General features: G+C 42.3%; 1 protein-coding gene across 1 annotated transcript in view; it reads right to left on the bottom strand.

Annotated features, from left to right (window-relative positions):
* CELF2 (CUGBP Elav-like family member 2) overlaps positions 1-15,581 on the bottom strand; it is a 246,642-nt gene that overhangs the window by 15,549 nt on the left and 215,512 nt on the right. Inside the window, exon 10 of the mRNA XM_082481858.1 lies at positions 1,366-1,485. Within this exon, the coding sequence (XP_082337984.1) occupies positions 1,366-1,485 (120 nt within the window). The remainder of the gene's footprint in view (positions 1-1,365; positions 1,486-15,581) is intronic.

Genomic DNA, 15,581 nt, shown 5'->3' with positions numbered 1-15,581 from the left:
TGTGGGAGGGAAGGAGTGGGATGCCATACTCTGCTCTTGATATTGTGACTTCTTATAAACCAAGTAAAGCACAATGGCTGTTTATCAGGAAAGGACATTTAATGATTTCTCACTTACGACACTCACTCTCTTACTATGAGAGCTCACGAGAGGAGATGTTAGCTTTTCACGCATGCCATTTTCAGAGGCTTGCTTTAATACTAATGTAATAATAAGAAAGGAAAATACCATCTGCCATTTTGGGACCTAATACTTACTTTTCTTAAGCTGTTCTCGAGTCACATTTTCTACAAGGTTGTTTGTGTGAAATATGCATGTCCTTGCCAGAAGCAAGACCTGTTTTTACACAAGACCCCATGCAACCACTCAACATTGCTACATGGACATCCACTAGCCCCCTTCCTTCCCAACTCCCAACAATGACAACCAGAGACCACAGAACAAAAAGATTGAGTGAGCAGCCAAGTGACAGTGACAAAAAGGACATCATGCAGAGCACCAGAGTGAGCAAGAGATACTGAGGAGGACATCCATTCCTGGGGGTACGTTATGATGGGTCATGGACTGGCAAATAGATTCCTTGCATTGCAAAAGGAAATGCAAGGAGCAACAGCAGCTAAAAAAAAAAGGGAGGGGGAAAATGCAGCTGGACAAATCTCTTCCATTGCAGGCAAAGGTGAAGTCATCATAGCAGAAACAATAAAAAAGTAATCCTTCTTATTCAGGAAAATCTTGACCAAGGCTAAGAACAAGGAAGAATATTCTAACGCTACCGGCATCTACTTAGCTGGAGATGCCAGGGGTTGTTTAAGATGTCATAGGGTAGATGTGCATGCTCTGTTATTATGGGTGGCTGCTGAATCATTCTCTTATGCTTGCCAATTAAAAGCCAAAGACTTGCCTCCATTTTTAAAGTGTGTTGTTCTCAAGTCAATTTGATAATTCCTACAGACATTTTAAAAGGACTGCCTCCGTGGCAAACATCTTATCACTACATTTCTAAGTGAGGTTTTGCACACTGGGGTGATGTACCTGTTGTCAGACTCCCTAAATGAAAAAGGAGCCTCTCCTGTAACCTAGATAACCCAAATCCCTGGTGACATTTCTTTTACCTTCCGTATGCCCTGCAAGAAAAGGAGTCTTTGTGCAGGGACCCAAGGGACTTCACTTTGCAGAGCAAACCGTGTCAAACTAAAAGGCTCCAGAACTGCATATGTACCATGAATGGAACTACATCAACTTGACCCTCTTATTTTATATAGATTAAAAATAATCATATCATTGCTTTACAATTGATAGCTTTTGTGGCATGATTATTGGGGAAGGCTGTCCACCACAGCAATAAATACTCACTGTTTACGGTACCTGCTAGTGCATTAATATTATTCAGTCCAACAGTGGCTCCAGCCAATCCTTGGAGAGTACCCAGAGAAGTCAAAGAATTCATGGCCGCACCAGCTGTGGAATTAGCAGTTGATGCAGCCACTGAAAGACAAAAAAAAGGCAAGGTAAAATTAAGGCCATATTTTGCTTTACTTTGATCACAAAACAGCTTACAATAATGCTGAGCACAACAGCAGGGCTACTTGCAAGAAAAAGAAAAAAGAAAATGAGACCAATAGACCAACCTTGTTCAAGATATTAATAGTATGATTGTTCATGGACAGTGTTGATAGGCCTTGAACTGCAAAAAGCGGACCCCAAAATTCAGCAGTGTGCTATTATTTGCAAACATAATACAGAAACAGTAAGTGTGGGATCAGTCACTTTCTCGAAGTTTGTCAGTCAACCTAGCATCCCAGGCTGATCAACTAACCAGGCTATTGAAATTTTGCCACATTTTAAACTCGATCATTGAAAAAAAATAGAATTACTCATTGCATTTTTGTCATTCAACAGCTTTCTGTTCTGGGCCCCAAGGTTTCTGTGAGAAATTTTAATTATTCTAAGTGAGACACTATGCCATTATGGATCTGCTCTAGGACACGGCATGAATATCATTTAAAGCCTTGAAGTTTACAAAAAGAAGAATGACCAGCCAAATACAAAATGTAATTACCACCCATTTCATTGCAGGCTTTTAGCCTGGCCTTCGTACATAACCAGTCATGTATGCGCACCCGTAAATGATACTATATGCATCCCCAAAAGTTCTGCCAGAGGGGAAGCTGAAGCTCAGGTAGAGAAAAGGTCCTTGCTGTCACAATGCCAAGGGAACGAGGAAGGTGGATGAGATGAATCCATCTAAACTACCTGCTTAGGAAGAGAAAGAGACTCACTCTCTTGTCATAGGAATGTGATAAAGCACCTTAGGAAGAGCTATCATTTAGGACAGGCTGGATGAACTAGAAATACCTATCTCTGTCATAGAAGGGTCTTGAATAACCAGTGTAGATTAAACACTTAACTTACAGGCAGGTAAAGTTTTATCAGATGAATCACACTCATAAATGTCGCGGAAGCAATTAGGTTTTTAGCTTGTCTCCTGAGCCCTACTTTAGTGCATCAATCATAAAGACTTTCTTTCTTTTCCTTTAAAAAGTTGCATTATCTTCTGAAAAGCGAGCATTTAAAGTCAGAGTTTTGTTGATAATTTACCAGAGGCACATCGTGCCTATACCACGCTTTTTTGCTCCTATTCATTACCTAGCTGTGAAATGGTTAAGATCACTTTTTATCTTGCTGCTCTTTTGAGCTGTCAAACGCATCAGATTACTCAGTGAACCCTCAAGAAAATGAAGTCCCTACAGTTGGCAGGATCCAGTAAAGAAAGTAGGAGGCAACTTTTTCACTCTGTGGGTAAACCTCAAAGCTCTAAGCTACAAATAACCCACCTTTACAACCTTAAGACCCACCAAACACAGGTCTTCGCGCTCATGAGGCCTCAAAGTACAAAAGACTCTCCTGGTGTGGGCGAGGAGAGATTTCCAGACTCTGTGATGCATTCCTTGTCCCGGCTTCCCTAGCATCTGCAATGTTAACTTGAATAATTTTATATGTTGCAGATAGACGCAGCTTTGATTATTCAATCTCTCTCCACAAAGCAATAAGAAGCCAATAATGTCTTTGATTAAAAAAAAAAGTAATAAAAAAACTCAAGTAAAAAACCACTTTTGTCCGATAATGTGGGCACCAACAGAGAAGAGAGAAAAAAAATCAAAGTGAATGAATGTCAGTGAATTCCCTGTGACCAACACTGCTCCGTGTTTCTGCTCATGTTCATTAGCAGATCATTTAAATGAAGTATATAAACCTCAGATCTGAAGAATCTGATTGGTTTTGACTGGGCTGAATTCCATCCATCTCTGTTTCAGAGGATTATTACCCTTTTCTCTTGAGGAAACACATATATTTAAGAAATGAGAGAAATGGGGGCTAGGAAGCTGCCTGAAAATTACATTAAAGCTCGTGGGGGCAAATAACTCCTGCGAATGAGAGCCATACGCTTATGGATTGTCAACACATCTGTTGGAGAAGGCAGAAAAACCTGATTAAATCCTTCCCTCTTGCGCAGCCCACAGAGTGTGTTGTGGTGGCTCTTGTCATAGTCTCACTGCTCAAACACAGGCTCCAGGGATGGCCAGTATCTGAGGCCAACATCTCTTTTCTTCTTTTATTCATATCAAGTTTCTCTATTCCATCAGACAAGCACAGAGCAGGTGCCTCAGCGGTTCTCCCATTCGAAGTTGCAATGCAGATTATCTAGTTTGCCTAAATAATGACTTGGCGTATAATCAGTGTAAAATACTAGTTGGAACACTGAAGCACCTCAGAAATCAGCGTTTTGTTGTTGCGGCTATTTCTTCTGCTTAGCAGTGATCTGCCTCACAGAACCACTGGGACAATGCTTTTCCCTCTTTGGCTTATTATTTCTTTGAGGAGAAAGAAACGGAACAAATTGTGTGGTTTCCATTATCTTACTGAACACGGGGTGAACAGAAATAAGGGAGCTCCTTTTGTTAGGGCACTTGTAAAGGACAGATCCAGCACCTTGCTGGGTGAAGTTTCCTGAGAGACTCCACACTAGTTACCTCCGTCTCTTTGACCGAGACCTGCACATGTGAAACGAAGATGAAGACAGTGGTGAGCTAAAATACTATCATAAAGGGGCCATAGAAGGTCCAACATACCGAGAGAGTTGAAAAATTCTCACAAAATGCTGGATAAAACCAACAGATGAAGCAATGGTATTCCTTGTCCCCAAAAATTTAAAGGGAGTGCAAACAAAAGTTAGAAGGTCCTAAAGACACGTGTGGAGGCTTAGGCCAGCTGAAAGTTTTTACCTCGTGTGCTCCCAGAATATGCTTAAATCCATCTAACAAGGACTATACTCCTCCTGTCCTTCGTCCTTTTCTAGTTTCTTTCAACTAAAACATTGTGACATATACTGAACCAAAGGGAAAAAAGAAAATCACGTACTTTGTGGTAATGGTAGATGATTGCACCACTTTGGGGGAACCCGTATAACTCTGTCGTGTCAGCAAAGCTCTTGGGCTCCACAACTGCTCAGAGTAATGGCAAAGGAAGTATAATTCACTGTCGGAATAGAGTTATTCTATATTTATGCCTTTGAGTTGTCCAGATGACAAAAATAGATTGTATACCTGCAGAATTTATAAATTGGTTTTTACCAGGTTCACCTGCCACCAAATAAATTAAAAGAAAACATTTCACAAGTCCCTCCATCCTCCACACCAGAACGTTGCTGCTCCGAATTGAACCACTTCATCATGCTGCTTAATAAACAGTGGGCACCTGTCGCCAGGTACTGAGACAGCCTGATGTACGGAGCTGCAGTGCCACGACGAATTGCCCCCCTTGTGCTACCGGTGCACCAGCATTTGGTGCAACAGTGAGGAAAATCAAAACACACACAAAAGCGCATACGATGTGGGTTCCTGGTGTCACTGTGTATGGCACACCCTGTATTCATAACATTTGGTGTATTATTTTTTTTCTTTATATCGGGAATTTTATCCTTGCCTCCTTAAAACCTATATATGTCAGGGACTCGATACGTTTCCGGGGCAGCATGAAGTGAGTTAGCTAACGCTGAAGCGAGGGGGAGACATTCAGCAGGCTGGAGCTCCCGCCCGATGAATACTGGCTGAACGTACAATAGTTGGTGAAGAAGAGAGCTGCTTTTTACCAGCTGCACCGATCGTTCCCTCACAATGTTAAGCTCTGGATAAACATCAGAACATGATAGATACGATTTTGTCTACTCAAAGGAACTTTTTCCTCTCTAACATCAGTCATTGGAATAAGCTGACACCTTTCTCAAAGAGGCTGTTGCTCAACTAGAGACTATGTGCAGGAGTTACGGGGTTGAATCCTTTGGCTGTTGTTGCAAGAGTTCAGCCAAGATGTTCACCATATTCTCCACTGACCTTAAAAATCTATTAATACGTGAAAATAACATCACAGCATTGGATAGAGAGGTCAGTTTGGACTTGTAAGAGTAGAGTTGTCCTGTAACCTGTAGAACAATCTGCTCTGGTTCCTGCGGGTACACTGCATGCTGGTCACCCGTTGCCTTCTCCAGCCAGGCCACATACAGACACACTTTACAGAACACTTTAGCATCTCCAACTATGAGAGGTGAGAAGGTTAAAAATGTTTATTTTCCTATTAGAGACCTTACTGTTTGTTCTTCACTAACCCCTCTATTCCCACGTTTCTGTCAGTCTCACAACCTTCCCCTTTTCTTCCGAACTCAACTCCACTTTAGTAAACATCCAGAAAACTTCAAATAATACAAATAATATTATTAAGAAGCTGTGAAATGGAGAAGCGCATGGGTGCAGCCTTCCCCCAACACGCCCCCAAATCACTCCCCAGCCATTTGATCTCGTGCTTCCTCCATTTAATTGGTGAAATTTTTGCTATTGGCTTCATTATGAATAAAGAGATTTGGCCTTTGGCTAATATATTCTTTAACAGAGTTCTCTTTGATACACAGAACACGTTTTCATTTGGAGTTGTTCTACACAGTACAGATATTTGTGTTTAACTAGTAATGTTGCATTCATAGAGATTTTTAGGGCTGGAAGGAGCTGGCATTTTCAACTATTCTCCTCAACACATTTATTTCTGCCTGTAAAAGGTTATAGCACCTTTTAGGTCAGAGATTTTTTAATAGAAATCTAAACTAGCAATAAGCCATTTCCCTTTTAATTTAAATAACGTTTCAACACAATTCCTAAAAGCTATGCCGACCTAGAAGAACAACCGGTACTAGCACAGAAACTTTTGGCCATTCTTTTGCCTAGCTTATGTCCGTAGAGTCATGATGATTAACATCTGGATTTCATCAGCTGGAAAACTAGATTCAGAGTAACAGCATCTAGGAACGGCAATGATGTGTAAATATTTCTTTGGCTTTGCTGTGCACACTGTGGAGGGGATTAATTTCCCCACTTTTGGCAGTCTCATTGTTAGTTTAAGCCAGTCTGGTCAAAACCATTCTTTTGGACTGACTCTGAGGTTAAGAGACCTCCAACTCAAACAGCCTACCTTTAGATCCCTGTCTCAGGATGGGCCGAATTGTCCTCTGGAAGTGCCCCTATTTCCACGAGTTGGGATGGTGAACTCAAAGTAGACGAGATGATCTGCAGAGTACGTGCACTATTCTGCAAAGCGCACCGTGTCAGGGAAAGGAGCTAGGCAGCAGGACTTACGCAGCGCTGCAATACGGGTCACACAAAGTAGGATGGCCTTCACCAAAGCATGTGGGATGAGCTAAGCTACTAGATCTTATCGAAGCCTTTCCCAGTTCTGCCTCAAACTTCTTGTGCTGCCCTGGATAAAGCACTCGTTATGTTTTTTGCTGCAAGACAGGCTAATTCTTCTTCTTCTTCCCAGCTGCTGGCTTGTCTCTGTCTTGCAGGCACAGACACATCATTGTCATGCCTATTTACTTCCTACACCTAAAACCGAGGAGTGCCCTTGATAGGGCTTCCAGGTGTACCAGAGTAAGGAATCCATAGACCTGTGTTTGTCTGTAGTACAGCCTTGGGCAAATCCCACCCCTCTCCTGTCTCAGGGCCAATTTATGAAATGTATCCACTTCCCCAACAGCGGAGGTCAACTGGAGGGTCCAGGGAGGCTGCCGGAGTGCTTGGCGGGGAAACAAAGTACTAGCTAAAAACTCCCTCTCACTGTTGCTCTGAATAAAATGACCTATTCAAATCACACATGTACTGCTATGATTTAGCAGAGAGACGGTCTGCAGTGTGTAGCTGACCCCATTCTTTCCTTAATTTTTTTGGTAAAAGTCTAAGTAATAACGAACTCCAATGATTTCTCAGCAGAGTCATACACCACAGAAAAAAACGAGTCTCTTGGAAATTCCATACCATATATGCTAACTTGGGACTATTTTATGGGTGGTGGTACAAAGGCTGTGCACTCTCTATGCTCCTCTTCGCCTTGTCCTGTTCCCTTCCTCCCCTTCCAACGCTGGCATACTGCCTGGAGATGGTACACTCTCACACCGCAGCCCTGGGACTAAGGCATTAAGAATATCAAAGAGGCATTTCAAAGATCTTAAGTGAAGTTTCTTTTCGGAAACATTTTTTTTGTTTGTTTTAGGGCAGGACTAAAGGAGAGAACGGGCAAAGAAAACAAGGGCGGCTTTAGCTCTTTGCCTGCGTGGAGGATTGCTGTAGACCTTCACCCACTCCATCCCTGTGAAGAGAGCAGCTAATGTTTGTGGAGCAGAATCAGTTTTCACGACGGTAACGGCGTCAGCCCTGCTGACAGCTTTCCTTTAGGCAGCTCTCGGTTACACTCCACAATTGCCTGTCACTACCCAGCGCAGGAAGCAAAACGTTTACTTTGGTATCGGGTACCCGCTTATCTGTGTTCTGGTCACATCCTGCTTAGTCAGTCGTAGAGGACGTGTGTATGTTAAAAAGCAAACCACACCGCTCGGCTGTGAACCACAACTTAGTTCTTGTTGCTTTACTTAATGGGGAGTTTAAATAACTCAGTGTTCAAAGTACTTCTTTTGCTCCGGTTAAGACGATACAGTAGTGCACCAGGGATCAATATTACCCACAAATGCAAGGTTCAGTATCTCTATGACTTTAAGCATGAGTAGTTGCAGAGAAAACACGTTCTCTTTTGGGAGAGACTCCTGTCAAATCTGTATTGGTGGTTGTCTGAGTCCAGAATCCTCTTTCTTATACTGAATCCGGGTGTATTTCTGACTTTCTGCTGCCTTCCCGAGCTCACTGACTCCAAGGACTAGATAAAATAGATCTGACTTAATCTGCTCCTGACTAAATGGCTGCCATTCAGAGGGATGCAGACGGTCAGAGTTGGCCAACAGGAACCTTATGAAATTTAAGAAGGACAGATGCAAAGTCCTGCACCTGGGAAGGAATAATCCCTTTCCGTAACACAGGCTGGGGATGGATGGGCTGGGGAAGAGCTCTGCTGAAAAGGACCTGGGGGGGTCCTGGTGGGAGGTGAGCATGAGCCAGCAGCATGCCCTGGCAGCAAAGAAAGCCAACAGCATCCTGGGCTGTTGGAACAGGAGAAGAGCCAGGAGACCCTGGTGATTTTTCCTCTTTATTCAGCACTTGTTAGATCACATCTAAATACTGCATCCAGATTCGGGGTAAGGAAAATACTGATCAGCTGGAGGGAGTTGAGTGGAAGGCCAGCGAGATGGTCAGGGGCTGGAGCACTCATGCTGTAACAAGCTGGGCTTGTTCAGGCTGGAGAAGGTATAGCTTCAGGCGGACATAAAGCAGCCTCCCAGTACTTATGAGGAGGTCATCAGCTAGACAGAGCAGAAGTGCATGGTGGGTGGGTGAGAGGTAAATTGAAACAAGAGAGGTTCGGTCAGGATATAAAAACATTTGTACTGTGAGGATTATCAAGCTCTGGAACAGATTACCCAGATTGCCCAGTCTGTGTCCTTGGAGATTTTCAGGACTTGAATGGATCAAGCCCTGAGCAACCTGATCTCACCTCGCACCTGACCCTGCTTTGAGCAGGGGGTTGGACTACAGACCTCCTGAGTGACTGTCCAACCTTGATTATTCTATGAACCTATGAGAAGTAGAACAGTGTAGCGGCAAAGTAGAAAAAGTCAGGTAACACTGAGGCAGACTGAAAGAAAGCTGAAGAATGAAGATGTGTTGGCAGAAAACTGAACAGGAGATCTGGCTTCTGTTCTTGGGTCTGTTTACAGGAATAGAGGTTGACACAAAATATGTCACTTAACTCTTGGCTGTGCTTCTGATTCTTGTCTGCCACGACTACTTTGTGTGTAAAATTTCCAGGGCTAGATCTACATCTAACAAAAGGAGGTCCCGACCTTGGATGAATCCCTGAGATTTTAGATTCCTCTTAGTTTCCTTTGCATTTAGCAACGTGCAACAGAAAATAAAATTGTAGTAGAAGAATGAAAAGAAAGGATATAAAGAAATTGTGCAAAGAGAGTAAATGCAGTGAGAAAAGAAAATCAGAATTATTTTAATACTTCTTACATCTCCCCAGTCAGTGATGTAGGAAAAAAAAAAAAAGAAAACAAAAGAAAAAGAAATATTAAACCCAAAGTAGAAATCTCTAATTTTAGGAAGTTGAATTTAAAACCTTTGTTTACTACGCAAAATCTCTTGTGTAAACAGAATATTCCTTTGTCCCTTTGTTAGTACAAGAGGGATAATAAAGCTAAGAGACAATATTGGATTTAAAGATAATCAGATTAAGTCTGTGTTCTCTGTTTTCTTTCTAATTTTTAGTTGCAGAAAACAATGATGTTTGGAACAATGTCTTGCAAACTGTATCTAAACAAGGCGAACACCTGCTGGCTTGAGTGAAAGACTTGAGATATCGACAAAGTTTAGTTGTGTTGGACAAAGTCTGTGCAAAGCTTCCAACTTCAGTCTGATTTACAACATCTTACCTTGGTTGTGATACTCTTAAACAGAGAAGAAAGGCGCCCAACGGTAGGAGGTTCTTATGTGGCGGAGAATCTGGAACCCCAATCTGGTGTTATGTGGGATTCTGCCCAGATCCGATCTTACGTGTTTAAGGTCAATTGATCACGGTGTATTCTGTTCTCTTTATGGGGCACGAACGACAACCGCTTGTTTTAAAGAGGTGGAGGCCGAAACCCTTTCTCTACACATGCAAATTAAATGTCTCCTATGAAAAAGAGGTGCGATTCAAGTATAGTAATGATGGAGCTTATGAAATGAGGATTATAAACATGGGCGTGGGGGAGAAGTGTGTAAGTCAATCACACCGCCCACGTGACATTGCTCTCAGGAATTTGCAGTTGCGTTTCGGTCTGCAATGAGAACACTCTACGGGCTCTGACTGCATAAGGAACATTTTAAAGGGGAAGAATAATTAAGCGATGACAGAGGCATCATCATTATTAGATAATCACAACCCAGGGGCATTAACAAACGTTGAGTGTCTCTAATCCCATGGGGTCTAATTATTCTGTGATAATAACCACACCTCCAAGTTTTAATTTATTCGTGTGGAGAATCTGGGGGGGGGGGAGGTGGGCGAAAGGGGGGCATTTTAATATTTTTGCTGAAAGAAGATGCGGGTTGGCCTTTCAAAAGGGCTCATCAGTATTCTAATCTAACTAGCACGTGTGATTGGCATTAAATTGTCTGCCCTTTACGGTGATCTCCAGCCAATCCGAGTATTCACCCTTGCACGAACCGGTGGTCTCCCAGTCGCTACCATAGCACCAGCATGTGCCAGTTCTGTTTCTCGGGGCAATTTCTGGCAAAGGAAAGGTGGATTTTCCTAGCCTGGGGAGGTTAATTCTCCATAAGGTACTCTGACAAACACATTACCATTTGGGGACAGAGAGAAGCAAAAACTTGCTCATTTTCTGGTATCTGGGAAGTGCTATCTGACATGTCAAAAGGAAGATTCTAGTAAGTTTAAGTGCTCTGCCTGTGCTTGGATAGAATAAAATAACAGTGACAGACACACTCCAGGGAAAGAGCACCAGAAAAGCAAGAGAGCAAGAAAGAGTCAGGGCGAAACAAGAATGACAATATAGAAAGACATATACTAATATCACAGCCTTTCTCAAATAAGTCAGCGTCCCTCTACTTCTTCATCGCTCACAGGTGAACAATTCCTGTGAAAGATTGTCTGTACCTTCTCAGGGTACAGGAAAAGAGAAGCACCAGTGAGGAAAGAAGGAAGGGAGAGCAGTGTCCACTCAACATCTGGTCGGGTCTGCGTGTCTGCGTGCATGCACGTGCAAATGAGACTAAGCAAGACAGAGAGGGAGAGGAGGAGAGCCTTTCCCCACGGCGACCCTTTCGGCTGAAGCTGGCTTTCTGAAAACAGCTTTCTGTTTTACAGAGTCCTTTGAGTACATTCATTTATACAAGGAAAAAAAAAAAAAAAAAGAAAACATAGAGAGGTGAACTAATTCATTCAAATTCTTTGCAAATTCAGAAGCAGCCAAGGTCTTCAAGATCTGGAGACTCACTTTAGACTCATAAATCCATACTCTTCCGTAGTGCATGGGTATTTGAGAGCTAAGGAAGCTCTGTGAGCTTGGGACAAGTGAAAAGCAGGGTCACTTATCTTAATCACTTATGTCATTTATAATAAAGTCTAACTTGACATTTCTGATTGTCTCCAAATTACAGAGGACCTTCCACAGCAGTCCAAAGAAGGAGGAGAAAACAAAGCATACAAAGGCACTACAGGTATGGCAGATAAACCTATCAGCTGCGTAATTTAGTAGTCTTCTAGTCTTAAGTTCCATAAGTTTCCCCCCAAACTATCTATCCAACAGACGGTGTTTTAGGAAACAAGGGCTTATTCATTGGGCATATCTTTGTGAATCCAGGCTACTGTGTTTAAGGGTTCATCTTCCTGTGGAAGATGGAGAGAGAGATTAAAAAGCAAGTAAATATTCTGGGCCGATTCCACACTGATGCTTCTGTTTTGTTGAAACATCTTGCTCAGTGAAGACCATCCACCTCTAGTATAAACTACGAGTCCTATATCCTATTTCAGCACTGTGCCTGCAACGTATCATGCGTTCTCCCTGGCAGACCACAACGATAAATCGCTTTTGGTTTTGGATGGGAAGTACTTTAAAGAGAGGCCGGGGAAGGGAATAATAGGGCACAGTGGACTGGCTTGGGTTAAACGTCACAGCTGCCCATCATTAGATATTTCCAACCGTAACTCAAACTGAAATCAAACCAAATTGAAACCCCACGATATGAAGAAAACAAAGAATAATTACTGATCATTTATGACTCTGTTTTACTGAGTGGGGCCAAGGGCTGTGGCCTGTGTTTATCAAAGGACCACTGAGTTCACATCAAAACCAGAGCATTAGCATTTCTACAGGGAACTTCCAGCTGTGCTCTCACGTTTATTACCGCTATCTCACACTGTTTGGAGTGAGCTATTGTTCAGGGACTCGTGCCCTGATGCTGAAATGACCTCCACGTGGAGCCACTTCAGCATACAACAACTTCTAAACCACTTTCCAAAGAATTTCTGTTCTAGAATCAATAAGGCTCTACTTGAGGCCAGGGTCTCCTGCCTGGAGCACAGGTTCCTTCACAATGCCCCCCGTGTGCCTGCAACATCTTTGACATACTTTCACCACTAAGCAATAACGAACAACAAGCAGTAGCGTCTCTCCATTAAAAGAGTGTCAGTAGAGTTCAAGGCAAGGAATGTTTTCGTTGCAAGAGTGCTAATCACATGTATATATGGCAATTCAGATTCTAGTACATGGGAGAGGACGGCCTGATACATCTTCATTTTCACTTCTCTAATACTTCTGTCTCAAAATCAGGTAAATAGTCCTTAGGAGGTGTTTGTCTTCCCATTGCTGCAAGCTGTGCCTAAAAGATTTGCTTACTTCAGACACTTCGGTGTCCTATCCATGGTATTTTAGAAGAGAGATGAGATAAACTATATCTTCAAAATTTGAGTCTGTAGGTAAAGGAGCCACGAATCCAGAAAGTGCATGAATAATAATTTCCATGGAAGAGGGGATTTTTAGCGGGGTGTGCAAGCACAACCTCACTGTAATCGCACAGCACAAGATATAGTCATTCACCTCTGTAAGCTGCAGAACTCGAGGATTATCTTGTCTCATGTAAAATTACTCAGCCAGGTCCTTTGCGGACTATTTGTAAAGTCATATGTAGTTCAATGTGGCACTGGTTCTTTTCATTCATATTGCACATTTTTGTTCTGCGAACAGCAAAGGCAGTCAAGGGTTTACTTTATTTGGTTTTAAGCTCATGGTTTTGCTGCAGATATTTTTGTTTGGCCAATGCATACAATAAATCAGCAGCCCCATTTGCAAACAATCAGCTCTTTTCAGACAACGCTGAAACAATTAGGTTAAAGAGATTCATAAACTCTAATTCCCATTATGTTCCACAATTTATCCTGCCTTAGGAAAACAGACTGTGAGTATCCATAGACGTGCCCAATTCACTAGCGCCGAAGGAGCAGTGCTGGCAGCAGTAAACCTTAAATAGCTGAAAGCTCCTTCAGGTCTGTGACTTTCGCTAAGATTTAAATTATTTCTTGAATATTATGAACTCCAGCATTTTCTGGGCTTGGAACTTCCCGTAAGATATATAGCATATAAGCTCACATATCTACCTGTGTAGCCAAGCTGATAGTATTGTGTTGCTTTGGTAGGAAACAGCCCCGAATGAACTTGAAATAGTACTTCCAACAGAAAGAAAAATAGCCTTTTTTACAAACTGGGATTCTTGTGGTTTGAAATAGAGATTGAATGGGGTAGAGAGACACTGTAAAACTATAACGTATTACAAAGCGTTATTTGTAAACTGCAAGCAAAGTAAATCCCGAAATGTGCTAAGGCAATGGATTTAATACTTTAGGAAGATGATAATGTACTAATGTTTAAAAAACAAACATGTCTCCTGTTGAATTAGATCCTACTAATCCATCGTTTAGTACTGTACACTGTTTCCTAAAAAAAACCCACCAAACCACCCAAAGAATTAACTAGCGCAGTGCTTCATTGAAAACTATGCAGGTGTTTCTGTCCTTCTGCGTACAACTACGGTATGTATGCAATTCTGAGGAAAGAATTGGAGATTTCTGTGCCAAAAATCCATAAATTGGTAATGTTGATTCTAAAAAAAAGAGGCAAGGAGCTTTTGCGAAATGTCTCTTTCTGCAGTCGTTGGGCAGCCTCACGCTTCCCTGACAGGTTCTGCCCACCCTAAGCCCCCTCACTGAGTAACTGAACTTCCCTGAGACCCTTTAGGCTGAATTGACACACACCTGCTCAGAAACCAATTTGCTGGGAGAATATATGAAGACCTGTTACATTTTAAGGGACAAATCTGCAAACAAGTCGTTCCTGTTAATTGATGGTCTGCCTGCTGCCATCGGCGTCCTTCAGGTTATCGCTGGCTGGTTTTTCCAAATGAGGAGACCGGGGAGGGACAGAGAGGCCTCGTGGGAATTCATCACCCTTCACCCCTCCTTTTACTGTACTGGGACTCTGGGATATCGGTAGCCACAATCCCTGCTCTTTTCTCCTTTAGTCATTTAAGACATTTTGAAGCATTATTAAAAATACAAATACAGGTTAAAAATGCATGCCCAGTTTCTTATTTTTGGCTCCAGCTTGCGTTTGGATGCCTGCTTAAGGGTGACCTAATTATCAGATGGGCTTAGTACCCATATATCTCTCCGAGAAGCAGCATAATCTCTGGGCAGTCAGAGCAGTCAAAATCAATTCACTTATTTAGGAGCCTGAGCACAGACTCGGAAACTTAACGCTATGCGGGTAAGCCCAGCCGACACACAACTGGTCAGAAACACACTTCTCCCATCACAGATCTCCCTGAACGAGGCAGCCCAGTGACAGGCGCTGGGTGGTGGGCATGCTGAGGCAAGATCTTCTGCCGTGGCTTCCTCGCAAACACATCCTTTTGAGAAGTTGGTGCTGAGATCAGGGTTAAGGCATTGGACGGCTCTGCGCTCAGAGCACTAAGATAATGGTGCTAATAATGTAAGTAGATTTAAATATAAAATTGAAAATCATACACTTGGGTTGTTTAAGCATCCATCCAGGGTAGGTGTACTGTATGTATGCTGTATTTATAAACCTTTATTTAAGATGTGTGTTATATTTATCAACTGCAGCTTTACCGTAAAAATAATGAACATTATGCTAGGGAAATCTCCTACGTACTGCAAAAATAATAAAGCTTATTTGAAATGATTTTATCATAATGGTACCTTATTTTAAATGATTTTATAATAATGGAACCTGCATTAATTCCACATGAAATGGTACAAAGATAATCAATTTGTACTCCAGTATGAAGAGTGCCATTCTGCATTTCAAACTGATCTTTTCCAACATGAAACACCTACCTCGATTCATTCTTTAGCAAACTGCCAGACCTTCCTACACACCTACTGGTAGGGTTATTTTTGGATCATCCTGGAAGCAAATCACAGCTATCTCAGTGGGTGTACTGGCCTCTAACAAAATGTCACGGTGGCAGACTTGCACCGCTGATTGGAGAAAAAGGTATTGTACTGAAGTG

The sequence above is a fragment of the Vanellus vanellus genome (assembly GCF_965231255.1).
Source record: "Vanellus vanellus genome assembly, chromosome: 1".
Lineage (NCBI taxonomy): Eukaryota > Metazoa > Chordata > Aves > Charadriiformes > Charadriidae > Vanellus > Vanellus vanellus.
The sequence above is the reverse complement of the archived record's forward strand: the minus strand, read 5'-3'. Positions and strand labels throughout refer to the sequence as shown.